Source organism: Bombyx mori, chromosome 21, assembly GCF_030269925.1.
Source record: "Bombyx mori chromosome 21, ASM3026992v2".
Classification (NCBI taxonomy): domain Eukaryota; kingdom Metazoa; phylum Arthropoda; class Insecta; order Lepidoptera; family Bombycidae; genus Bombyx; species Bombyx mori.
Window position 1 is genome coordinate 3,346,559 of NC_085127.1, and position 27,795 is coordinate 3,374,353.

The window sequence follows — 27,795 nt, forward strand, 5'->3', positions numbered from 1 at the left end:
GTCCGGCCTCGCATGGAGTACTGCTCCCATCTCTGGGCCGGGGCTCCCAAATACCAGCTTCTTCCATTTGACTCCATACAGAGGAGGGCCGTTCGGATTGTCGATAATCCCATTCTCTCGGATCGTTTGGAGCCTCTGGGTCTGCGGAGGGACTTCGGTTCCCTCTGTATTTTATACCGTATGTTCCATGGGGAGTGCTCTGAGGAATTGTTCGAGATGATACCAACATCTCGTTTTTACCATCGCACCGCCCGCCACCGGAGTAGAGTTCATCCATACTACCTGGAGCCACTGCGGTCATCCACAGTGCGTTTCCAGAGATCTTTTTTGCCACGTACCATCCGGCTATGGAATGAGCTCCCCTCCTCGGTGTTTCCCGAGCGCTATGACATGTCCTTCTTCAAACGAGGCTTGTGGAGAGTATTAAGCGGTAGGCAGCGGCTTGGCTCTGCCCCTGGCATTGCTGAAGTCCATGGGCGACGGTAACCACTCACCATCAGGTGGGCCGTATGCCCGTCTGCCTACAAAGGCAATAAAAAAAAAAAAAAAAAAAAAAAGATGTCGAGGCTTCTGTAGTACATTTGAGGGTGGTACATTTTCAACATCTTCAGTATTAGAAATCTCGAGCTTTTCCTGTGCAGTGTTGATAGCTTCAGGTATCATTCCTACGGGCCAGTTTAGTGCACCTTCTAACCAATCACATTTTTTCTTATAAACTGTGCTAACATGCGACTACTTCGTTTTCATATTGCACTTATATTTGAACAAAAGTGCGTACAGAATTTTTGGAGCTCAATACTTTTCTCTTCGGTCACGTTTATTTAATTTTGTATGAAAGAGTTTTTTATTATCAGACAGCGACTGTAGTTGCTCTCTCAAAATCATAAATAATTCTAAATCGTTAACAAAATTATTCATTATAACGGAAAAAGGCAGATCACAACGACAATCACGAGATGTTAGTAGTAGTACGAATAAACGAATACTAGTTAGTATATAATAAACATGGTCACTTTATACTTCCAGAGGCAAACAAATATTTACTATATTTTCTACTACCCAGTAATGGCTGCTTAACTAGTTATCCTCATTAAATAATGTTAACTATCCTAATAATTAGAGAGATTGCTTAATTAGAGACCTACTAAATGTATTGTTGTTAGGTATTATGTAATTATGGGTATCATTACGTGCTTTTACTTACTAATATCCATATCAAATTTAACTTAAAAGCACTTACGAAAAAAAATATAAAGGTTTTTATTCTATGTATCTATTCATTTTTTTCGATCCATTTATTTGGCAGAGTTGCAACTTTATGCACATGTTCATAGCATAAAATGATAGTAGACTAGACAAGGTGTAAGGAAAATAAAGTTTCAAAGCGGGACCTCGCGGTACTTAGCAGGAATTTAATTTAATGTGACCCGCTCCATACAAAAAAATCACAAAACGCATTTTTCTGACCAAACTATAAAGTTTTTGTAATTTTTGCCTAAAACAATTATTATTTAGATTAACGAGCTCTATCTATCTACATAAACAAAAATGTAAAAAAACAAAGTTGGTGCCTAAGTCACTAAAATCATAGTATCGACCCACTGTGCGGCATTTCAAATCCAAAGACGATCTCGGTGGTAATGTTGCCAGTATTAGTGTTTTGACGTTTAAACTTATTTGGTACGCATTTCAAATATTGTGTTCTTTAATGATTTTTGTTAATGCACAAAAGTTCCTTTCACACTGCCTTTCCATTGTTGGTTTACTTTCAATTTTGGAATTTGTCCTTTTATAAATATTGCTTCATTCAAATAAGTTTAAACCAACAGAAATTAGTTCCTTTTTGTAACGGTAAAGGATTCCTTTTGTATTTAATACTCAAATGTATTAAATGAACTACCGACTGTAAAATGATCTGTGAAATGTGATATTATGTCACTAATGACTCGATGTTATAATTAAACGCCGGATTTGACTGTAGATTTGTTATTTTCATTGAAATTTAATTGTATTACTTTGAATATATTTCTTATTTGGATATCAATTTGTTTTATTTGACATTGCGTGATTTCTCTGAAATTGTATTGTAAGTAGTAATCTGTTATTAAAAATGTTCTGTTCTTTCATAATAACGTGTTTATGAGGAAATCAAACTAAAATATTATTAGAATTTTTTTGACACAAGTGGTAGCTTCCAAATAATTCTCTAATAAGTGAATTTTCAAAAATGTCGTTTTACAAATTATCTAATCGTATGGAAAACAAGTGGAATTGCTCTGAAATTATGAAGCTTGAGCTAAGGAGCACAGTCTACATGAAAAAAGTCTAGCAATGAGGTGGGTGGCGCTACCCTAATTGTAGCGCAACTATATTATGTGGTATAATGTGACAGATAGCGCCAAATGTTGCTATACTAAAATTTCACTCGGCACACTTCACTCTGTTCTCAATTGTAGCGTGTAGCCATCATAGAACACAAGTTATTAACGACTTTTTCAAGATGAGCTTGCCTGTTTGCAAATTCCGAACAATAATAATAAATGGACCGTCGCCGTGTCGGTTTACTGAGCAATCTTACCCACTCGGTGAAAGATATTTCCTTTATCGTTACTACTAGGCAATTAAGAATAAATAATTAATCAAAATAGTCGAACATAGTAAAATTGCTATTCCAACTTTATTCACTAAAGGGATTTACCTTAAAGATTTGAATAGATTTAGTGTACAAATCATTATATGGCCCGAAATATGATGTAAGGCAAAAAACCAAATCTATACCTACATTTTAAGATTCGAGTTTTTACTTTTTTCATTTTAGCCTATTTTATATTGTTCAGTAGATGGCTGGAGAACTCACGGCCCTACTGGTGTTAATTGGTTACCGGAGCCCATAGACATCTTCAACGCAAATGCCGCCACCCGACACATTTATCCGTTTTTACAGTATAACTGCTGCTGCGCTTGACAGCAGCGCACTCAGTGAATCATACCAACGTACTGCATCCGTCAATTGGTTTTAACTAGTCGTAGAGGCATAGGCTCGTAAAGGTGGGTACAACCACCTTGGTTATTTTTTTCGCAAAGTAGTCGTAAGTACGTTCCAATTTGTAGGGTGAGACAAGTGTTAATTGAGATTTCTACTTCATATCACTGAGTCTATGGGCTCCAGTAACCACCAGGCGGGTCGTGAGTTTGTATTCAATAATTAAAAAATACTACCTTCAAAATGTAGAAAAATAGGCCCTAGAGTGCAAATACTTGGCCTTTCCCGTAATAAAAAGACAAAACATTTGTGTTTTGACATTTTAACATTGACAGTAATTACGCAGATGACGTGACGTGTAGTGTAAGCTTAATTAAAGCACAAATATAAACATCAAACATCTGAAAATATTAATGAATTTTCCAGTATTTGAATTTTACTAAACAATTTAATATGATTAACTGATAGTATCTATAAAAGTAAAGATGTCAAAATCTAACCTCTTAGAAATAGTACCAGACGAACTATTCCAATCTCACTCTATCAACGAGATTGATCAGGTACAGAAGAAGCTACAATATGAAATTGAAAGGAGAAGAGAAGAATTGCGTGCTATGGTCGGGTGAGGATTTTTTTGTCTAATTAAAAGAAAAAAGTAACCATACCAATAAACGATACAATTGTTTTTTAATGGTGCATTTAAATGTTTTTGCCAGGGAGAGGTACAGAGACTTGATTCATGCTGCTGATACCATAGAAGACATGAGAGTTACGACAGCGAGCACTTTGAATCACATCAGTGAAATGATGAAAGCATGTCAGAATTTACATAACACACATTTAGTTGGCTTCAAAATTAGTAATGCTCCCACACCAACTCAAAGGTATTACTATTTTTTCTGTATTACTTACATGGGTTAACCAGTTTACAACCTATCTGGTGCTGTGCATATTTATGGGAACCTAGAAGCTGCTCCCCACATTGAGACATGAAGACAATGATTCATTTGTATAGTGATTATGCAAATTGAAATATTTGTAAGTTTAATTTTGTCACACAATATTATTAATTTACTGTGGAAGTCATTCATGGATATGAGGCAAGTAGGTGTTTAGTTAGAAAAAATAGTACTTTCCTCCACGGTAATAATACTTCAGTACACTCCTGTAGTAGAGTAATACTCTTCAATATACTTCGAATAATTGCAATAAGATTACACTGGGGGTCTTATCATTTACGTCATGCAAACACTTTTATACTACAAATATATCAAAGTTCAGTCCTCAGCATATATATTGAAATTGCTTCTAAAGCTACTATGCTATGCAAAAATACAAATTTCTCAATAAAATTCATGGATTCTAAATACGTCAAATAAATGAAAATTAAAATATCATGAAAAGTTGTTTCTATTTAGAAATCACAAAAAATGTTCAGTAGAATTGAACATTTCCAAAATAGCTATCTCTTGGGCATGAGGTTAATCTCCATTGAATGATAAGGTAATGGTAGGATGCAAATGATTCAAGCTTGAAAATAAATTACCTCTCATGTGAATGAGTACATCTATCTATCTATCTTCTTCTTCATCTTCTATATATATAAAATATATATGAAATATATAAAAATGAATTACTGTTCGTTAGTCTCGCTAAAACTCGAGAATGGCTGGACCGCTTTGGCTAATTTTAGTCTTAAATTATTTGTAGAAGTCCAGAGAAGGTTTAAAAGGTAGATAAATATGAAAATGCTTGGAATTAAATAAAAATAACAATTTTGTTTTTCCTTTGATGCGTGGCTCCCGTTAGACGGTTTCTTTTTGTTTGTTTTAAGTTTACTTTATACAAAAGGTCTTTTATTTATGGATTGAGGCACTACGAAGTCTGCTAGGTCAGCTAGTAGTTAATAAAATTATAACATTTCAGTTACAATGTAAATTCAAATCAGCTGCATAGCTTGTCTGTTCAACTGAAAATCTTAATGGAAATTCCTGAAAAGATATGGACATGCATTGAAACAGAGGATTTTGTGAAAGCTACCCAGCTGTTTATATTCGCCAGGCATGTTAACACAGGTGAGAATTGAATATAAGCGAATATAATCAAATCTACATTTACACTTTTACAGTAATCTAGTATTTTATTTATTTTTTATTTATTTTATAGATGGGTGGAAGAGCTCACATCTCACCTGGTGTTAAGTGGTTACTGGAACCCATAGACATCTACAATGTAAACGCGCCACCCACCTTGAGATATGAGTTCTAAGGTCTCAGTATAGTTACAACGGCTACCCCACCCTTCAAACCGAAAGGCATTAATTACTGCTTCACGGCAGAAATAGGCGGGGTGGTGGTACCTACCCGTGCGGACTCACAAGAGGTCCTACCACCAGTGATTACGCAAATTATAATTTTGCGGGTTTGATTTTTATTACACGATGTTATTCCTTCACTGTGGAAGTCAATCATGAACATTTGTTAAGTACGTATTTCATTAGAATAATTGGTACCCGCCTGCGGGATTCGAACACCGGTGCAGCGCTACATACGAATGCACCGGATGTCTTATCCTTTAGGCCACGCGACTGTAAATTGTATTTCCATTAGATTGTATTTCAAATGCTGAAAGTAGTTTTAATTTTTTTTATGAATTATGAAAACTGATTAACAAATTACTCTACGTGTGTGCAAAATATTAGATTTTATTATTTTGTAAATAACACAAGGATCATCATTATGACAGATAAGAAGTGTATATTTTAACTCAGATCACTCTGAAATTACAAACCAAAAGATGCTTTATTGTATATACAGGTTTGCAGCTGCAAATAGGAGGACAGAAATCACAGCCCGGCGTACAATCATTTCATAGAATGGTACAGCAACAGTGGAATTCGATATCTAATTTCAACCAGACTATAATTAGAGTATGTAAGGAGAAACTGCAGAATGTGGAAATAAGTGTTGAGGTAAGTGCCTAAGGTAAACCAATTTGGTAAAAAGTAGTTTCCTATAAACAACATAATGTATGAGCCAGATGAGGTTCAAGGTTCTTTTGTTACAATAACTGTGGCCCTTTTGAGTTGAACAAATAAAAACTTTTTTCATAGGAAGGATAGTGGTATTTATTTGTGTGGGATTACCATATTTTAACAAAAGTTTTTGAAAACACTAAAGGCTTAATCTTTTCTTGAGAAAGACCCATTATCATCGTTTCAGATTGCGTGCTCCTGTTTGGTTAGCCTGTATCTTCTCGACTCCCAAACAATGGTCGAACTACTTAATACACTAATAACACTACATAGTAACAATAGCTTGAAAGCAACGCTCCAGTTTGATTTAGCTAAAATATTAGAAGGGGATGTGAAAGCTCAAATCAAAGAGAAAATTGTGAACGGAGTTAAAAATGTGTTGAAGACTGTTGTTTTGGTTTATGCTTGTTTTGTTGGTGAGTTATATTACCTATCTCCAATAGACTATTGTACAAGTGTAAACAAATGTGTAGTGTGTATTGTTGACATGTTTTAAATTATATTATATTATACTATAGATCAGGGGTTCCAAAACTTTTTTGTCTACTGCCCACTTTGGGAATAAATTATCCTTTAACGCCCCCATTTTTTCACCTATAGCGAATACTTAGTCGGTGTCTAAGAGTCCTCCTGGATGAAATTATAGACACAACGCCCCCTTTTTTTTCTGGGTCTCTTACCGCCCCCCCTTTAGGCTTGCAGCACCCATAAATGGGCGTTATCGCCCACTTTAAGAAAGGCTGCTATAGATATATAGGTTAGATATTATAAAATTTAATCATTTCAGATGATGCTGGCGGAGCAGTATTGTCGAAGCTAAAAGAACTCTTTAAGAAAAATTCTCAACCACTTCTCGAATTAGTCAAGTTCTCTGATCCTAATGCATTAAAACTATTACCACCAGCAATATCAAATTATAGGTGTGTATTAATATTAATATAATATTATGTCCAGTCTATATTTGAACAATTTGTATTATTAAGTATCATTAATTTGATTTGTAAATGACTTTAAGTCTGAGCTCGTATTATGAACAATTATGAGGTACAGACTTCATATAAATGTAGGCCGCATTGAGAAATAATTGGCATTAAATGCAGATAATCAGCAAATTAATATATTGAGTTTGATATCAACGTTCCTCATCATGGAACCGTCAAAGAGTATGCAACAGATAGAGTTTATTTATTTCCAAAAATATACATGTCCACACTCAGGACAAATAATAAGTCAGTTTGTGGAAGTGATGTTATATTTTATATTTAGTTCGACAATAATAATTTGACAAAAATTTTGAAAACTATAAAAAGGGCGCCAAAGTCATGATTATTTTTTTTAAGAGATTTTATGACCTGGTAACTGAGACCTTTAAGTCATGTCTTATTTTAATCTATATTCTTAATTTTATGAAAAATGATATTATGGAGTGAAATGAAATGAAAATGATTAATTTGAGACATTAATCAACTAGGATGAAATTAAATGAGATGATATGAGATGAAATCTAATCTCAGTAAAATGGTGGTCATTTACTAAGATTTTTCAGTGGACTTTTTGGAGGATCCCGAGAAGTTAAGTCCAGCGGCTTTGTTTCATTTTCCCACATTTGTGCACTTTCACAGATATTAAACGGTTAATAAACCACCATTATTACACATTTAAACCCGAAGAAACACTAAATAGACAAAATAAAACAAATCACACAACTTCACTCCTCGCGTTCCCGCCAAAAAGTCCCAAAGTCATGAGTATGTGAAATATGCACAGATAATATAAAAAATGAGCATTTATGCGTTTCGTTTCACGCTGTGTAGATCTTGGACAATACACATTTTCTCTTATGAGCATCTCTTTATGGTTTTTCTTATATACAGGCTATCAACAACACAAGAACCCCAAGCTTTAGAGGAAGCGGACATAAGGAAATCAGTTCAAGTTTGGAATGTTTGGGTGAAGTCTTTCATCGAGACCAACGTGCAGACTCTACTTCAGAACGTGACGAGAATCAAAGTACTCCACGAAATAAGAGAAGAAGCATTTAAAATTGGTAATTATCTATACTTCTATACTAATATTATAAAGAGAAAATATTTGTTTGTTTGTTTGTATTGAATAGGATTCGAAACTACCGAACCTACTGAGCTTGGCTTATACCAAGTGTGAATTCGAAGCACAGATGGTTAAAGGATTCATTATTGGAAAACGTATGTGAGAAGTGGAAGGCTGAATGTTGGAAATGGAAGAAGTAATTTTGGACATTAGAATACTTACGTGAAACTGCTCTTCAAAATGAAATCGTTTTGTAAAATGATAACTACAGATATATACAGCGCGCAAACTGAATGACTAAAACATTAAGCACTTATATCTGGAATGTTAATATTGTTTTCTATTTAGGTCAATAACCTATACCCTTTTTGGTGGATATACTGCCAATACTAAAGTAATTTCATTTGCAGAAACGCCGCCGAACTGGAGTACAATTTGCTCGTCCCTGGATATTCCCGATGTCCACGTCTGGTGTCACTACTACCAGCCTCTTTTAACGGCTCGGGTCAAAGCGATAATAGACACCCGATGGGGGAAACTGTATGATACTTTCAAAACACAAATATTAGTGGACTTGACTAAGGTAAGACACGCTCCCCATGTGACCAAGGACTTCGATCCGTTCTCTTTAAAAATACTTATCTAGATTTTCATAATCATCCTACAACACAATTAAAATTATAGGATTTTAAAATACTCTTTCAACCGTTTGAATGACGTCATTTTTAAAATTTTTTTTTTATTGCTTATATGTGTGGACGAGCTCACACCCCACCTGGTGTTAAGTGGTTACTGGAGTCCATAGACATCTACAACGTAAATGCGCCACACACCTTGAGATATGAGTTCTAAGATCTCAGTATAGTTACAACGGCTGCCCCACCCTTCAAACCGAAACGCATTACTGCTTCGCGGCGGAAATAGGCAGGGCGGTGGTACCCACCCGCGCGGACTCTCGAGAGGTCCTACCACCAGTAAAAAAATCAGTTCATAAGATGTTCATTGATTTGGGAGATTTAACGAAAAAGGGAAAATCTTTCACTGAGCGGGTGATATTTGCTCGGTAGACCGCCGGTCCGAATGTTGTTGTTCGGAACTTGTATATGTGGGATTTGCTCAAAGTAAATAGCAGTTTTTTGGAAAAGTAACAAAATTTTTTTACATAACACGTCGTAATCGTTCAGAGTCGTTCACCCTCATACTATGCCCGATCGCCATCTTGACCATTTCCCTTCCGTCCCTTTCTTCCTCATACATTCATCCCTTTCACTCGAAAACGTTCCGCTTCCCACATATATGTGCAAGCTTATCTTCAAAACGTCATAAGTGAGATTCACGCATCTGTCAAATATCTTGTGTTTTATCATAGCTACCTTTTCCGATAATTGTTTCCAATTCCTTTCAAAAATTTATAAGACGTTTTGTTTTTTTGCCTTTTTTTTAAGGTATCATGTGAAAGCGAAATGGAAAAGGAAGCCGACATAAACTGGTTCGTGTGGAAGGATCTCATCGGGGAGACGGTCATAGAGTCCAGAAGTGACGTCGTCAAAGTCATGAACTCTCTAATGAAAGGTGATCATTTGACAGTAATAATAATATTAAAATCATAGAAGTTTAAATACCTTATTTAAAAGCCAAAAAGAAGGAAAAAAAAATTACCTTATTCCAATTTTGAATGACATTACCTAAAACTGTTTTAATCGCTTCTATATAATATATTTATTTCCAATAGGATTGTTGGAAATACTGAGTAAAAAATTATGGTTCGGTGGAAGATATTTCCCTTATCGTTTGCTCTATATTGCAATTACAGCTGACATTCACACCCTCGCGTTTCATAAAAAACTTTCTATATATAAATTTCCGAACTTAATTTTTTAGTGTTATCATATTTAAAATCTAGTGTTGCCAGCTCATTTTTGTTTTTCGTTTTTTTTTATTTATTGCTTAGATAGGTGGACGAGCTCACAGCCCACCTGGTGTTAAGTGGTTACTGGAGCCCATAGACATCTACAATGTAAATGCGCCACCCACTCTGCGATATAAGTTCTAAGGTCTCAGTATAGTTACAACGGCTACCCCACTCTTCAAACCGAAACGCATTACTGCTTCACGGCAGAAATAGGCGGGGTGGTGGTAACTACCCGCGAATACAATCTCTATGACGTAAAATGCAACCTATTATTTCGTATTTCGAGTCGACTACCCGTGATCGTGACCGTTTGCAAGAACGCCGAAATACTAGTAACTCATTAAACTTAAAAATCGTTTTAAGAACACATTAAAAAAAATAGGTTTGTAATGTAAATACCTGTCAAAGTTTAAAACAATTATATATTATTAATAATGCAAATTTGACAATCTCACTAATGGTACTTCCATGATTGTGAAAGTCTTAAATATACACAATTTAGTAGATCATGCCATAATCGAAACTCATCTGTTTAATTAATCAAACTTGATTTTTAATTTATTCATAATTTGAAGGCATGTCCCGACAAGACCACGGCTACACCCCTACCCTGGAGAAGCTGTGCCAAACTCTGGATAGCGAACTGCAGAAGCTTCTAGAAGATTTACGAACGTACCTATACCCGGAGAAGAGGAACGCACGAGACGGCCTGCTGTTTGATTACGAAGAAGAAAATGGTATCGATCAAATGTATATCGATAAGGAAGATATCGATTCGTATCTCAGAGACGTCTCCGACACTAACGTCGAGAGGTATGTTCTATTTCTATTTTATTTTTATTGCTTAGATGGGTGGACGAGCTCACAGCCCACCTGGTGTTAAGTGGTGACCGGAGCCCATAGACATCTACAACGTAAATGCCGCCATCCACCTTGAGATATGAGTTCTAAGTTCTTAGTTTTTACAATACAACGGCTGCCAAACTTTCAAACCGAAACGCATTACTGCTTCACGGCAGAAATAGGCAGGGTTGTGGTAATTATGTAAATTATAATTTTACGAGTGATTTTTATTACACGATGTTATTCATTCACTGTGGAAGTCAATCGTGAACTGGTACCCGCCTGCAAGATTCGAACACCGGCGCATCGCTCAACACGAATGCACCGGACGTCTTATCCGGTGCATTCGCGCCTTATTCGTACCTTATAAGATTAGCAGAGTCTGATATTTAAACCGGTGGCTATCAACCACAGGTCGCAATAAATTAGTGGATCGCACCCTCCCCGTTCGAGTGTGCTATAAGATTTATAAAAACGATATTTTTATCTAAGGAGACCTGGAGGAAAAGCATCTCTAAAGTACATATGGATTAAAAATACAATTCCATACTGTACTATATTTGTACATATAAAACCGTATAGCTACTTTTAAAATAGTAATTATGTGTAATTTAATTAATGTATCTCTCGCTTTATTTCAAATCATAAAAAAAATTGCATCTGAGTAAAAATTGCATCTGAGTCTTAGGGCTTTCGCGAATTTGTGAAGAGTATGTTAGTGGGTTGCCGAATATAAAAAAAAAGGTTGAGAGCCGCTGGTCTGAACCATCAATCTTTATATTCAATCTGGTATTTTTGAAAGATTTACGTTTACCTATTTAATTTAGGAATGAAACTTCAAAACTCTAAACCACATATCAGAATCGAATTTATGGCGAATATCTATTTATTTCTTGCATTCGGTAATTGTCTACGAGATAATAAACAATTTAGATGATATGTCCAAAAGACGAGCTAAACGCATGCATGCGTTTTCTTCCAGCGAACTTAAATTAGAGCAAAATAAAGTTCAAATTCAGTATTAAATATGTATGTCTATTTGTAGTTATAAGAAGCGGAAGGCTTAAAGTAAACGTCCGATTTTGATACAATTTATTCCGGTCTTGATGGTAAGCGATAATGGTCTTTATAAATATTTCATTACAGCATGATCCATTACATAAAGGCTTGTTTCGAGGAACCAACGCTTCAGTCTACTGAATTAAAACGAAAAACAACTGCCATATACTCGGCAAGACTCACCCAGGCCATAACGACCCTTATACCCCATCTACATAGGTGTTACATTCCCGAAACGTCCGATAGCATTGCTCTCTGCAACACCGATGAACATTGTATCAAACGTTGGAACTCTCTATGTGGGAAATTGAAGGAAAACTGCCTTTATTGTTGGGGGAAATGGGTCGATATTGTCACTGAGAAAATCGAAGATTTGACCAAACGTTTGCCACAAGAGTTCACATTAGAAGCCAATATCGATTATTTAATGATGGTAAGTTATTTAACATATCTTTATGAGTTTCTACGACGTGGAATTGAGTTATAAATTCTTAATCAAATATCGGAGAGTTGGTATAATTGAAGACAAGTATTTCCTATTATAGAGTAATGATGACATATTTATAATCTATCCTAGTAGACTTCTTTTTATTTATTGCTTAGATGGGTGACGACCTCACAGTCCACATGGTGTTAAGTGGTTACTGGAGCCCATAGGCGTCTACAACGTAAATGCGCCACCCACACTTGAGATATAAGTTTTAAGGTCTCAGTCTAGTTACAACGGCTGCCCCGCCCTTGGAACCGAAACGCATTACTGCTTCACGGCAGAAACAGGCAGGATGGTGGTACTTACCCGTACAGACTGACAAGACGTCCTATCACCAGTAACTGATATGCTTGATCTCACTTACATGTGTTATTTTCAGCAATGGGACGTAATAAAAATAGTTGAGAAAGATGACGAAGGAAACTCTATAGAATCAACTATAAAAGTGCCATGCGGTCCTTCGTTAAAGCTACAAGAATATTTATATTCGGTCAGCCGGGTCTTAGACGAGATCGTACCTCACACGCTACCCATCGAAACACATCACACGTTTATCGACAAAGTAACGCACATCACTTTCTCGCACTACAACAAGGTTATAAGAGAGAAAGAGACGGATATAAATCAGAGATGCGCTCTTCAGTTGCTAATGGACGTCCGGCACATGACCCTATTGTTCGTTGCGAGAGAGAACAAGAAATACGTTGAGCTATCTCAAGAGATTTGTGAGTTTTTGAGGCAGAAGATAGATCCGTTCGATTATGACGTTTTTTATCCGTACATACAGACGAACCTTAAACGCTCTGTGCAGAGAGTTCAGGTTAGTACATATAATAATAAGAATAAATTTCTCATTTCATTTTTTGTGGGTATTCGTAAAAAACGATTTTTAGCTAGTAAATCCAAATAAAATAAATTAGTGAATTGAATCGAATATTCCAGTGCAGAATTTCAAGTATGAAATATGTTGCTATACATAATAATATATTCTTCTAAGATAATGTGAGTCAAATTTCTCCCGTTCTCATTTTTCTCGTCTACTATCAACTATCTATATCACTGATATTCTATCTGATATTGGTAGAGTCATTCGTCAAAGAAGAGACTCGAGCCATCAATTTCAAGACGACGCTTTTACAAAATAACTAACTTAATAAACAAAAAAAAAAAAAACAGAACACGAGCAAACAAATTTCAAAACAGAGGACATATTGTTATTATTGATTGTTAAATTAACTGGAGATGACTTTTTGGCGGGAACGCGATGAATGAAGCTGTGTGATTTGTTTTATTTTGTCTATTTAGTGTTTCTTCAGGTTTAAATGTGTAGTAACGGTGGTTTATTAACTGTTTAATATCTATGAAAGTGCACAAATGTGGTAAAATGAAACAAAGCCGCTAAACATAACTGTTCGGGATCCTCCAAAAAAATCCCCTGAAAAAATCTCAGTAAATGACCACCATTTTACTGAGATTATATTTCGTTTCATATCATCTCGTCTCATTTCATTTAATTACATCCCACTTGATTAATGTCTCAAATTGATCACCTTCATTTCATTTCACTCCATATTATCATTTTTCATAATAGTAAGAATATAAAAATTAAAATAAGACATGACCTAAAGTTCTTAGTTATCAGGTCATAAAATACTTTAAAAAAAATTAACTGGAGGTCTATTTACAGACGTTACTAGGGAGCCTGATACTCCACCACGGCCAACTGGTTGGGATAATTGGCTCGAAGCCGATACTGTCAGGCGGCACCGGCGACAAGGCGGCCAGCCTGCTGGCGTGCGGCGACGCGCACTGGTACTCGCTGCTGCCCGTGGCCACTCCCGTAGCGCACCAAAAGAAGCAAGATAAAGCGGTCAGTTCAACTTTTCATTTGATTTTCAGTATGGCAATCCGCTTCTCGTGACGCCATCCAGTCAACGAGTAAACTAACCCTCAGACACAGCCCACTGAGTTTCTCGCCGGATCTTCTCAGTGGGTCGCGTTGAGGCACTGCTCTTGCTAGGGTTCGTGTTAGCAAAAACGTCAGTTTTGAGCCCCGTGAGCTCACCTAGTAATTAAGGTTACGCTGATATGGTCTCCCTAGACCATCAGCTTAAGTAAGAAAAAAAGTAACATAAAATAGACTACCTATCTTTGAAGATTTTGATTTGTCCATTTTGATAGTTTTTATTTGAACTTTTTTCGGGTTCATTTCGCGCTAGTGTATCTAGATATATTTTCTTATTAGTTATGGTTATATATATGTATGTATATGTCGCAGAATGGGCGGAAATCTTCATTATTTTTTGACATAGTGGGCGTATGATGAGTAGTCGTTAGGCAGCATGAAATGTTATGTCAGTTAACATTAACATTCTCCACTCCTCTATATTCTCTATAAGCGTGGGAAATTTCATACTCCTCCGTCCGCGCAATTTTCGTAAAAAGTTATACAAAGTTTTTCCTTCACGTCTTTATATATAGATTCTAACTTTAATGTTAAACAACTTCTAAATACTAAAGAAATGAAAAGACTTATCGTCTATAGACATAGTGCGTCAGGCAATGTACATGTTTATGGCGTTTGTGTGACAACATAATCCTTTAATTACTTGACACTTTCTAATCTGGTTTATCGTCATAGAAACAATATTATATTCCATTGTTCTTGGAATGCAATAAAGAAATACATTATCGGAAACGCTTTATCGATAATATCGCAGATTCACTTTGTCATAGGGATGTCTTGTAAGCAATATCCTAAAATATCGATGTATTTCAAATTATAAATTTCTTTCTATTTGATATATCTTAGGATTTTGATTGAATTCATTATCGTCATACGTATTGGATAGATTTATAAATTTTTAGATAAAAATCCAAGCATAAATATTATTTTGACACATTTCGGAGATTCTAGGACAGCCCTATATTTATTATTCGAACAATCTAGATAGTCCTGTTTATTGATCTAAATGAAGATATGAAACGATTGTTATCGATTAAGCAATTAATATCGATATAAAGTAATTAATGTCTATTTTTACTTGAGGAACGTTCGTGGACCATTGACATGTGTAAAAAATACTTGATTTGACTTTTGTTCACACAAAACGATCTCTGGCCTAATCCGAACAAACGAAAATAAGGATGGATTTTCAAATTATTTATGTAGAGATAATTTTTTTTTAGAATCTCTACTAAGGTGATAAGATCGATTTTATGGAAAAATCCATAAAAATGGATTATCAAGGAAACTCATCTAATTGCTCTAAGTTGATTTTGAATAATCTATATATTAATACGTGGGGAAAAAACTTTGTACCCCTTTTTACAAAAATGACGCGGACGGAGGAGTATGAAATTTCCCACACTTATAGAGAATATAGAGAAGAAGTACAAAATGCTAATATTTTTTTAGAATGCATTAAAAATACATTAAATCAATAATAAAAACATTACACACACTACCATGTATTACACCTACACAACACACATATACACACACACTCACACACACACATATATAACTCTGTGTTTATGGTCAAACTTTTGTTATTGTTTAAAGTCTGTGGTAAAATTGAGAATAGATTAATATTGTTTGTCTTTAATATTATTTGTCTATGGTGTAGTCTTGGCAAATACTGTGATTTTAGAAGTATAATTGTCTCTGACAATAAAACCATAATAATGTTAAATTTCAATCAATTATAGTCGAATTTCGACTACTGAGGGACCAGTAGTCTTCGTAAAAATTTTAAATAAGTTAAACAAATTTTAATAACTGAAATATATCTTCTAAATTTAAATAAATAGTGGTCCTCCGCTAGTCCAAATTCGACTTTAATTAATTGCAATTAAAAGTTTGGACATTATGGTTCCATTGTCAAAGACTATTAAACTTCTGTAATCAGTAATTATAGATATCGCCAAGACTACACTGTAGACAAATAATATTAAAGATAAACAATATTAACCTATTCTCAATTTGACCAGAGACTTTAAGTAAGAAGAAAAGTTTGATAATAAACAAATAGTATACATGCGTGTTGCGTCAAATACATGGTAGTGTGTGTAATATTTTTTTAAATGATTTAAAGTATTCATAATGCAGAATTTTAAAAAATATTATCATTCTACATTCCTTCTCTATATTCTCTATAAGTGTGAGAAATTTCATACTCCTCGTCCGCGCAGTTTTCGTAAAAAGGTGTACAAAGTTTCGGCTTCACGTATTAATATATAGATTCCTAAATTTTTAAAGTCATCGTGGCCTAAAGTACTTACTATACGCCGGATGCATTCGTGTCGAGCGATGCGACCGTGCCGGTGTTCGAATCCCGCAGGCAGCTAACAATTTTTCTAATGAAATACGTACTCGACAAATGTTCACGAAACTTCACTTCACTAGCGCGGTAACGAAATAACATTATGTAATAAAAATCAAACCTGCAAAAGTTATAATTTGCGTAATTACTGGTGCTTAGGACATCTTGTTAGTCCGCACGGATAGGTACCACCACCCTGCTTATTTCTGCCGTGAAGCAGTTATGCGTTTTGGTTTTGAAGGGTGGGGCAGCCGTTGTACTGTAAAAACTGAAACATAGAACTCTTGTCTCAAACTGGGTGGGGTGGCAATGACATTATTGATGTCTATAGGCTCCGGTGACCACTTGACAACCGGTGAACCGTGAGCTCGTCCATACGTCTTAGGAATAAATAAACCACAATAATAAAATCACTTTACAATTTATTTATAATTGTGTTCTCTCCGAAAAGGATCAACTCTTCATTCTGTGATCACAAAACTACATAAAGGTTCGTGTGTGTGTGTGTGTGTGTGTCTGAACATAGTTTTTTTTTGTTGTTTTTAATTGAAATGTAATAATCCCTGTCTTGATATCATTTACATCAGTGATGTGGCCAGCTTATCATCTTATCGAACATGGCGGCTCCATTCTTTATCGTACGTATGATTAATTTATCCAAATAGATTAATTAAAAATAATATTAACGCCATGATGTGAAATTATCGTGACCTAATTACCGTTAATAACAAAATACTTTCCATACAGAATAAAATTGTTTCAAGGTTTGGTCATTTCAAACAAATCCTATTGGATAGGAATAGGGAAATAATAGACTAATCATTTAGAAAACTCAGCGGATGTTAAAATAATATAAACCTGCATTGGATATACATTGCATGGATTCAAGAAGTATTAAATAAATACACATGTCAACCTAACCTTAACCTATCTGATTTAAAGGCTTGCATAGCTAGTTGACTTCCTAGTATAACGGACTATACTCGCTAAAAAGTTTATATATACACATGACGGTGCGACCAGCGCCAAACAGAGAGGCTGCTCATGCCGGAACGTTTTGTGTGTCAATAGCCACTCGTATTTATAGTCGAAAAGTAGGGGTAGTTTGTTCATGAATTCATAGATAATTCACATAAATTAGTTATAGATCAGCAACTCAAGCACTCAACAAAAATGTTTACGGGCGTCGGCCACTAGATGGCTTCGCTTCGATTATTTTCTCATTGCTCCTGTAGATGGAAGCAACGTATTAACTATCCTATATTATATTTGTAATGAAGGATTTTGTAAATTTTCAGAAACCACAAATTGATATAATTTAATCAATTTGTCTATAACATGTATGATTTATTATTTTATTTATTTTCTGTTTTTAGTTGTACAATAATTAAATGCCTTAACTTTAACAACATATAAGTTTAGGGGCATCCGCTACAAGATGTCGCTAGTTTCCATACAAAAAAATATTTGTTTTAAAGTATCGCAGTTTCAGGGTTCTGCATGAATTCTCCTGAATATCGTCTCAAACAATTGTTTACGACCGTTGGAATTATAACGGTTAACCTTTTTTATTGCTTAGATGGATGGACGAGCTCACAGCACACCTGGTGTTAAGTGGTTACTGGAGTCCATAGACATCTACAACGTAAATGCGCCACCCAACTTGAAATATAAGTTCTAAGATCTCAGTATAGTTCAACGGCTGCCCTACCCTTCAGACCGAAACGCATTACTGCTTCAGGGCAGAAATAGTCAGGGCGGTGGTACTTAACCGCGCGGACTCACAAGAGGTCCTACCACCAGTAAAAAACTAACTTTAAGTAACTTTAACTGATCTTAGTTCAAAGTAAATAGGAGACTAACTTTTCTGAAACCGCGCTTTGTAATATCTATCTTTTTGGACGAAGATAACGCCATATTGTTTAGAACGATTGTACTAAACTAAATTCTTTATTTTCCAGGTTAAAAAGAAAACGGTCACTTCGGCGAGCCCGACGAAACAAAAGTCTGACATCTCTGATATTATGACAAGTTCATTGCCGATCAACTTTGCTAATGCGCGTTCGGGTGCAGCTTCGTTCTTCAATTCGATGACTTCGGACTGGTTCAGCGGACAATAGCCCTTAATAACTCATACATGACGCTATGACATGTCCTTCTTTAAAAGAGGCTTGCGGGGAGTATTAAGCGGTAGGCAGCGGCTTGGCTCTGCCCCTGGCATTGCTGAAGTCCACGGGCGACGGTAACCAATCACCATCGGGTGGGCCGTATGCACGTCTGCCTACAAGGTCAATAAAAAAAAAACATGTCGTAAGGTCGATATTAACATTAAGCATTATGATTCGGTTTTAGGTTATCAGTTTAATGAATTCGTTGAGAAAACTGCCGTTTTATTTTCGAAGCAATACGGCTTAATTTTGTTTGAAGTAATTTAGGCACAATTTCGCGATTCATTCGAAAGAGGACCCGCCTCGTATGTATTTATAAAATTATTTAACTTTTGTTATTTATTCCTCTACGATTTTAGATTGATTTAGTAGATATGATAATTACCTATAAAAGAACTTATTTGCATAGATAACTTTTTTAACACGACCGAATTTTCTATCACACGGCATTCAATATATCAGAATAAACCTTTATTCGTGTCCAAAGATTGTGTTATTCATAAAATAAAGTTCCTTAAACAGAAACTGGTAAGGTTCATTTTTGTAAAGCACTAAAAATGTGAATAACGGTTCATAATTTGAAATAAGAATATGAAAACTTCTATCAAATATGCTTTATGATGTAATGAATATAAATTACGCCAATTTTCAATCAATAAAAATATTATTTATTAAATATTAATACAATGTTTTTTTTCTTCCTTTGATGAACAGACACGTTCACGGTTTTTCAGACACGATGTTGAAGACTTAGTTTTGTTGTAAAAACGGTATGGAGGGTAGAGGTAAGGAGAACCGTCTGTGTTGTAAAAAAGTGTCCGTTAAAATCTGCTAAATAAGGGTGGCGCTACAGTAGCAACCGGGTAAATTTAAAAAAAGGCGCTGTAAGTTATTATAATAAGATAGAGAAATAAAAAAGGACGAAAGGACTGTAAGCACTACAAAATCACAAAAAGTATTTTATTTAAAGCTGATAAGAAAATGCAATCGATGTCTCCACCTTTTACCACAGCAATAATTTTAGGTTATATTGACGAAATAAGTTTGGACTACGTAAACATGTAGACCTCACATGTATAAATAATATTACACTGTCACTAATTACTCTAGTCATGAAATATATTAATAACATATTTCCTAACTCAGCATACTTCAATCAGTTAACAACTGCTCAATTCATATCATACCCTGTGCCTATGCTAGCGCCATTCTGGAGGATTTTTGAACTGTTATTTATTGCTGAAAGTGGGACACTTTTTCAAGTTTCTCCCATATAAGACGGTTCCCCTTACCTCTACCCTCCACAAAAAATGGTTTCCTGACTCAGAACGTATTTCTCCGAAGTAATATTTAAGCTGTTGGTACAATTAACAAACATAATTAATAAAGGCTGTGCTTTCGAGAGAAAACGTTTGTGACTTGTTTATCTGCCTATGTGGGTACTTTTACTGACGTTGACAGCTTAGACTGTTTGACAATGACAGCTCACTGTCCATTTGGAAAGGCAAAGGGAACTTAGTGCATTCATCTAAGTATTTTCTGTTTACGGTTCATGTATTTTATGTGGAAATTTACTGTTACTACTTTTTAGAAGAATTCGAGAAGCAATTATCAGGAATTTCTTCGATTTTGTTACAGTTGTGCACATACGAATAATAAACAGGTAATTACATTTAAAAATGAGAAAACAATGAATTGACAAAATAAAGCCATTAATATGACGTCGCGGCTTGCGTTCTCGCTAATACCACACCACACGACATCAAACCATTGACAGTTAAAATGTCAATGTATGCCAACAAACAGCCAATGTTTACGAATTTATTTACAAAAATCTATAAGAAGAAGACTGGTAGGTGGTTTATCTTGAACATGCTATCTCGCACGTATACCTACCACCGGCCACAAAGACTCATCCAAAGAGGGCAATTAAACGATTCTTGACTTAAAGCTTCAAGTTTATTCGAATAAAATACACAGATATAGATTACATAAATACTACATTGGATATATTGCAACATATCGTCTTCTCGCATTAAAAGTGTATAATCTCAAAACTTACTAATTTTACAGGAGAGTGTTTTAAAGGTTTAACATGTAATATTTTTAATAATAAACATAGATATTTGCAACATTTATGTTTATTTTTTACCAGTTACATTAACTGTCCTTTAAAGTAAGATAAAATTATGTATTAATTTTGTTAATAGTAGTCAAAACATAGATAAAGTAAAAACAAAAACAAAAACTAAACTACGCTCTTTTGACAGTATTTATGAGAAAAATCCTGGTGATACCAAATGTTTACGCATATTAACTCAATATCGAATATTTTTGGAAATTGTACACTTTTAATGCGAAAAGGCAATATAGGAATATATAGGGTCATCTTATATGTGTTATGAGAAAATATATTTTCTCACTGGCTCTAAATATACAATTACTAATATTGACAACGTTTTTTTACTTGCGTGAATGTACCAAAGATGTGATTCCACGAAATTGTATATCGAAAACCATAAATGTCAATTAATAAAAATGATTAAATCATTAGATTATTAGATTGCTTATCATATTTAACTAGTAAAAGTCTTTGTCTAAAATACAATAACCATTAATCGATTAGCACATACTACGGTGTTTTTATAAGGACTTAATCGACAACTTAAAAAATGTATCTTATTTCTATTGACTTAAGCTACAGTTTCCACGTTCTTCTTCTCGTTAGTACTTCTCGCGACCACCCTAAAGTTGTCGCTGTAGCCGTCGCCGTAGCCTCCAAAGAAATTACCAGCGTTGGTCGCGGGGTACCGGTCGAAACTGGATCTGTATTGGTTGTATCCAGATCTGTAGCCCGGGTAACCGGCACTGCCGCTCTGATATCCGGGTCTGTAACCTGCAAAAATAATATGAGAGCATTTTCTGTTAGATCTTGGATGACAATTCTTTCCAATGCGTGACCAATAACGCGTTAACACCATTCCCGATCCTGCGGACCGAATGGTAAACAGTTGACGTCGCCCAAAACACGTCAATTCGGATGCTCCCGATCCATTAACGGTGCTTTTAGGTATGCCAAGCACCGTTCATCGTTTTCGGCGAACCCGTCGTTTGTGACGAAGGGCTCGGCGAGTAAATTAACCCACAGACACAGCCCACTAAGTTTCTCGCCGGTTCCTCTCAGTGGGTGGCGTTTCCGATCCGGTGGTAGATTTTGCGAAGCATGGCTCTCGCTAGGGTTAGTATTAGCAACGTCGTCAGGTTTGAGCCCTGTAAGCTCACCTACTTGTTAGGGTAACGCTGAAATGGCTTCTCAAGGCAAAAAAACGCATTTCTCACGATTGCAACCGTTTTTCTTAGCACCCTTGTTTAATAGAAGCCTGGTGAATGCGTATTGAATCGTGTTAATATAAGTTCGTTCCTAGGAACAGGTACTGCTGTACATACTTAAAGTGTTATAAAAATGAGCTTTACTATGAACGAATATCAAATTTTACGGACTCATTGTACCTACATTAGAATTTTATCGGTAATGGAGGTCTCTATCGATTCGGCTTATCATTTCTTACCAGGAGGGCCAATACTGCTTAAAAGTCAATTTTCGATTACACATTTTAGTCGTAAGTTATTCAAGTTATATCTTGTTACAGTAAAGTCTACAAAAATGTCAATGTACTCTCATTCGACCAATGACATGTAGACAAAAGATTTTGTCGTTGTATTCATAATTAAAACTACATTTATTTTCAATATTCGAAGCGCACAACGCTTGTATGACGAAGTGAACGATCGATCAATTACATCCCCAAGTGATTTTTTTAAATAAAGCGGTCACCTTGCTCTTGTAAACCAACGCGACTTTATGTAGAACAAATATTATGCAAGACCTTAATGTGAAACAAGAAATTTTGTTATCACTCAAACAGGTGCAACGGACAGGAAATATTTACTTTTTTTCCTACCTATGCTGATAACCTTAAGAGGCTATTTCAGCTTCGCCCTAACATGTAGGTGAGCTCACTGGGCTCAAACCGGACACACCAACACTGGTACTAGCAAGAGCAGTGCTTCGCAGAATCTACCACCGGATTGGAAACGCGACCCACTGAGAAGATCCGGCGAGAAACTCTGTGAGCTGTGTCTGTGGGTTAATTTACTCGCCGAGCCCTTCGTCGCAAGCGACGGGTTCGACGAGAACGATGACTTATTTGCTGAAAATCGACTGTCGCTTAATATTGGGGTTTGAATAACAGTAGCAGGCGACGTCCGGTGAAGCTAGCATAACCCCTCGAGGTTTCTAGCCATAGGTAAGAAGAAAAAGGCAGCATACAATTTCCCAATAACAATGTGTTCTTTTTTTTTATTGCTTAGATGGGTGGATGAACTCATAGCCCACCTGGTGTTAAGTGGTTACTGGAGCCCATAGACATCTACAACGTAAATGCGCCACCCACCTTGAGACACAAGTTCTAAGGTCTCAAGTATAGTTACAACGGCTGCCCCACCCTTCAAACCGAAACGCATTACTGCTTCACGGCGGAAATACGCAGGGTGGTGGCACCTACCCGTGCGGACTCACAAGAGATCCTACCACCAGTAATTACGCAAATTATAATTTTGCGGGTTTTGATTTTTTATTACACGATGTTATTCCTTCACCGTGGAAGTCAATCTTGAACATTTGTTCCCAAAAATAAAACGCGCACTAGTTGAAACGTCATGCTTTGATTGGAACAAAGGCGTAACAAACAGCATAAACTGGATAATAATATTCGACGCTTGAAAGGCAAACATGACTAAGCGACAGTAACTGCTTTGTACATAAATGATAGGCAATAACCATATTCGATGCGCAAAAAAAATATATTTCTAGGTCAATTAAAATCATTTCAATCCTACAGCTAGATTCGTTAAAATAAATTTTGTTTTCAGGTATTTCAACTTTAAATTAGTCTACTATAAAGTTCACGTACTGTCGCTTAGTCATGTTTGCCTTTCAAGCGTCGAATTATACACTTTATTGGTGCGTTTCGTTTACACATTCCGAACAAGATACGAATTTGCATCGAAAACACTGACAATGGTGGGAAAGCGTTGAAGGTCGAACAGTATTGTAGACGTTGTGGCATCGAGCTGAATAACCGAAGCCGGCTATACGTATGATTGTGCGAAATTAAAATAAAGCTAAAACCCGTGTAAAATAACAAGGTACGTGTGCGCTTCTTTCGTTTACCCACAGACAGCCCACTGAGTTTCTCGTCGGATCTTCTCAGTGGGTCGTGTTTCCGATCCGGTGGTAGATTCTGCGAAGCACGGCTCTTGCTAGGGTTCGTGTTAGCAACGTTGTCCGGTTTGAGCCCCGTGAGCTCACCTACTAGTTAAGGTTACGCTGATATGGTCTTTCTAGACCAGTGATGGGCAAAGTACGACCCGCGGGCCAAATCCGGCCCGCCGAGAGTCCATCCATCCTAAATATTTTACTCAGCATTTTGGCGCGTAAAATAAAATCTGACGTTTACAATTGAAAATCTTCGAATTTTAAATGAAAGCTGCAATTCGTCAGGAGTGTTTTGAGCTTTCATTATCTCATAATTAACTTGCCATCATTATAAGTATCTCGGCAGTCTGTCAGAGGTATTAGTTTATTTATTGAAAAAAAAAAAAAAAAAACATTCTTTTCACTTATCTATCACACGCCTCACGTCTCACGCGCCTAACAAAGCGTAAAAGTAAAAGGTATTTTGTTTATCAAAAAGCTTTTAATACAAAATACATTTTTTTCTATGACTCTTACCCTCCTCTAGAATTTCTTAAACTTTGTGCCCCGCCATTAAAAATGTTTGCCCACCACTTCTCTAGAGCATCAGCTTAGGTAGGGAAAAAAATCGATTAACTAAATTAATCAACTGAATTCGCTTATCAAACATAAATGGCATGCACGCGTAAAATTTTTATAAATAGAAAATCGTTGCGGCCTAAACGATAAGACGTCCGGTGTACTGGTGTCAAGCGATGCCTGTTCAAATAATAATAATAATAAGTGGAAACAAATCACGCTCGGTCATCTGACCCCAATTTAGGATTCCCTGTGTTATGGGTGCCATAGACTTGATAAACATGTTTAAATATATACCTACATATATATATATATAGATAACAAATACCTAGACAGTGTAAACATGTTTGGTGGTAGGACCTTTTGTGAGCCCGCACGGGTAGGTACCACCACCCCGCCTATTTCTGCCGTGAAGTAGTAATGCGTTTCGGTTTGAAGGGCGGAGCAGTCGTTGTAACTATACTGAGACCTTAGAACTTATATCTCAAGGTGGGTAGCGTATTTACGTTGTAGATGTCTATGGACTCCAGTAATCGCTTAACACAAAGTGGGCTGTGAGCTCGTCCACCCATCTAAGCAATGAATAAAAAACAGTAGTATTCAATTTAATTTATTTTTATTAGTTGTCGAGAAATTCTCACGAGCCAACTCACAGAATACATCTAGCTGTGTATTGAAAAGTCTACGCACGTTCGATATGAACCCGAGCAAAAAGGGCCTTGAATTAATTCGTTTATTTTTACTTGGACACGCCTAAGTGCTTTGTATCAAGGATAATGTGGCATTCTTACTATATGCAGCGCAAATGTCTATAATGTAAACCTTGTACGGGGCTATTAAGTGATAACATTATGACGTCATCTAAACATAACATACGAGTAGGCGAGAAACTGCCGGCGTATTCGTATCGAGCGATGCGACCGTGCCGGTGTTCGAATCCGCATTAAGTGTGCCTTAGTGCGAGTTTTTTAACGTTCTCGATAGCGTAAAAGTTATCTCACATTTGTTGGGAGTTGGAACGTTTACCTACGTTTGCCGCTAGGGGCGCTGTTCTGACTGCATAATGTTAACTTTTACGCTATCGAGAAAGTTAAAAAACTCTCACTAAGAACACAGGTACCAATTATTCTAATGAAAGACGTACTTGACAAATGTTCACGAATGAAATCCACGGTGAAGGAATAATATCTATTTACTTATACTAATATATAAATTTACATTGGTTTTTACGGATGTTCCGTTATAACTACTGAACCATGCATCTGATCGACTTGAAACTTGACATCCATGTAGAAAATACATGTACTTAATGGATAGGCTAATATTTATATGAGTGTTGGACTCCCTACACCAGTTGCGGGGGCGTTAATGATGAGAATCTTTGTGGGGGTGAGAAATATTAATTTTAATTTTAAATGCCCAGCGAAGCGGACGGATACAGCTAGTCGTGTAATAAAAATCAAACCGGCAATAATTATAATTTGCGTAATTACTGGTGGTAGTGGTAGGTCTTAGGAGCTAGCATGGATAGGTACCACCACCCTGCCTATTTCTGTCGTGAAGCAGTAATGCGTTTCGGTTTGAAGCAGTCGTTTCACTTTGAAAGCCGGGACTCAGAACTCTTTATGTCTCAAGGTGGGCGGCGGAATTTACCTTGTAAATTATTATTATTATATAGTGTTTGGACTATGTTAAAATTATATAAAGCTATATAAATGAAAGAAAAAAATGAATTTACCTCCATAGCCCGGGTACCCTGAAAGACCGCCGAAGCCTCCCTGATAACCACCCTGATATCCGCCTTGGTAACCACCATAGTTACCTGTAATATACAATTCAATAAGTTAGAGCTTTTCAGTGGTTTTTGAGTAAAAAATATTATGGGACGTCACATCCTTTTCAATAGATAAATTTTATCGAAGAAAATCAAACTAAATTTCTCCCGTCAATTACATACATTATATCGATTGAACGTTAAATTTTAAACTTACCGCCAAACCCGCCCTGATAACTTTGACCCGGATAACCGAAACCGGAGTAGCCGTTGCTTAAGCCGGTATTTCCGTAACCGAAACCCGAGCTGCCGTAGCCAGGATAATTTCCGTAACCCGGGTAACTGCTTCCAGCGCTGCCGGTGTTGTAGCCGCCATAGCCGCTGTAACCGTTTTGATAGCCCGGCTTTAGAAGGCCGTAACCGCCCGCGTTTCGCGTTTGACCGGTAAAGTCATTGCTCGTATCCGACACTCTTTGTCCGATCGTCACGGCCGCCGAGCAGCATAACAAAAGAAGACTCTGAAAACATGTTTTTTATTAGAATCACTTTAAATATTAATAACAACGGCCTTAGTTCAGTATTGCCTTTGAATATGTATATAATTTACAAATACTAAAAAAAACACGCTCAAAAAGAAAACCGAACTAACAATTAACTTAATATTTTTTATTCCCTTGAGATACTCAGCGAATTTATAAAATTATTGTATTGTCATAGGTATTTGATACACGTGGAAATTTTCAAATAAATCCGTCGTCTTGGAGTCGTTGAAAATGACGTGAAATATTTATTTACGTAGAAACAAACGTACATAAATACCAAGCTAATAAAAACATTTTAAAAACATCTTATAGAATGTCTTTAGGCACTACAGACACTCATTTAAGCGACTACTGGACGGCATCAGCTGTCCGCTGTAATCCTGAATCTAAGCAAAGATATAGAGTTGTGAGAGTATATATGAAGTCGTCGTGGCCTAACGGATAAGACGTCCGGTGCATTCGTGTTGAGCGATGCACCGATATTCGAATCTCAGGCGGGTACCAATTTTTCCAATGAAATACGTACTCAAAAAATGTTCACGATTGACTTCAACGGTGAAGGAATAACATCGTGTAATAATAATGAAACCCGCAAAATTATAATTTGCGTAATTACTGGTGGTAGGACCTCTTGTGAGTCCACGCGGGTGGGTACCATCGCCCTGCCTATTTCTGCCGTGAAGCAGTAATGCGTTTCGGTTTGAAGGGTGGGGCAGCCGTTGTAACCTATACTGAGACCTTAGAACTTATATCTCAAGGTGGGTGGCGCATTTACGTTGT

The 27,795-nt window shown here is 36.2% G+C and overlaps 1 protein-coding gene and 1 long non-coding RNA gene across 2 annotated transcripts; one reads left to right on the plus strand and one right to left on the minus strand.

The window, feature by feature from the left end:
* Nucleotides 1-3,293: 3,293 nt before the first annotated feature.
* Nucleotides 3,294-19,550, plus strand: LOC101743825 (conserved oligomeric Golgi complex subunit 1). Its single transcript, XM_004925580.5, has 14 exons — nt 3,294-3,605; nt 3,700-3,867; nt 4,910-5,058; nt 5,800-5,954; nt 6,205-6,433; nt 6,805-6,937; nt 7,892-8,064; nt 8,477-8,649; nt 9,512-9,638; nt 10,554-10,791; nt 11,968-12,313; nt 12,750-13,190; nt 14,058-14,240; nt 18,657-19,550. The coding sequence occupies exons 1-14, from the start codon at nt 3,469-3,471 to the stop codon at nt 18,813-18,815; spliced, it is 2,811 nt and encodes a 936-aa protein (XP_004925637.1). The 5' UTR covers nt 3,294-3,468; the 3' UTR covers nt 18,816-19,550.
* Nucleotides 19,551-20,803: 1,253 nt separating this feature from the next.
* On the minus strand, nt 20,804-27,391 carry LOC134200837 (uncharacterized). Its single transcript, XR_009975903.1, has 4 exons — nt 27,285-27,391; nt 26,691-26,991; nt 26,438-26,521; nt 20,804-21,759 (listed from the first exon to the last, which is right to left on the minus strand). It is a non-coding gene; the product is annotated as an uncharacterized LOC134200837 (long non-coding RNA).
* Between the last annotated feature and the right edge of the window lie 404 nt (nt 27,392-27,795).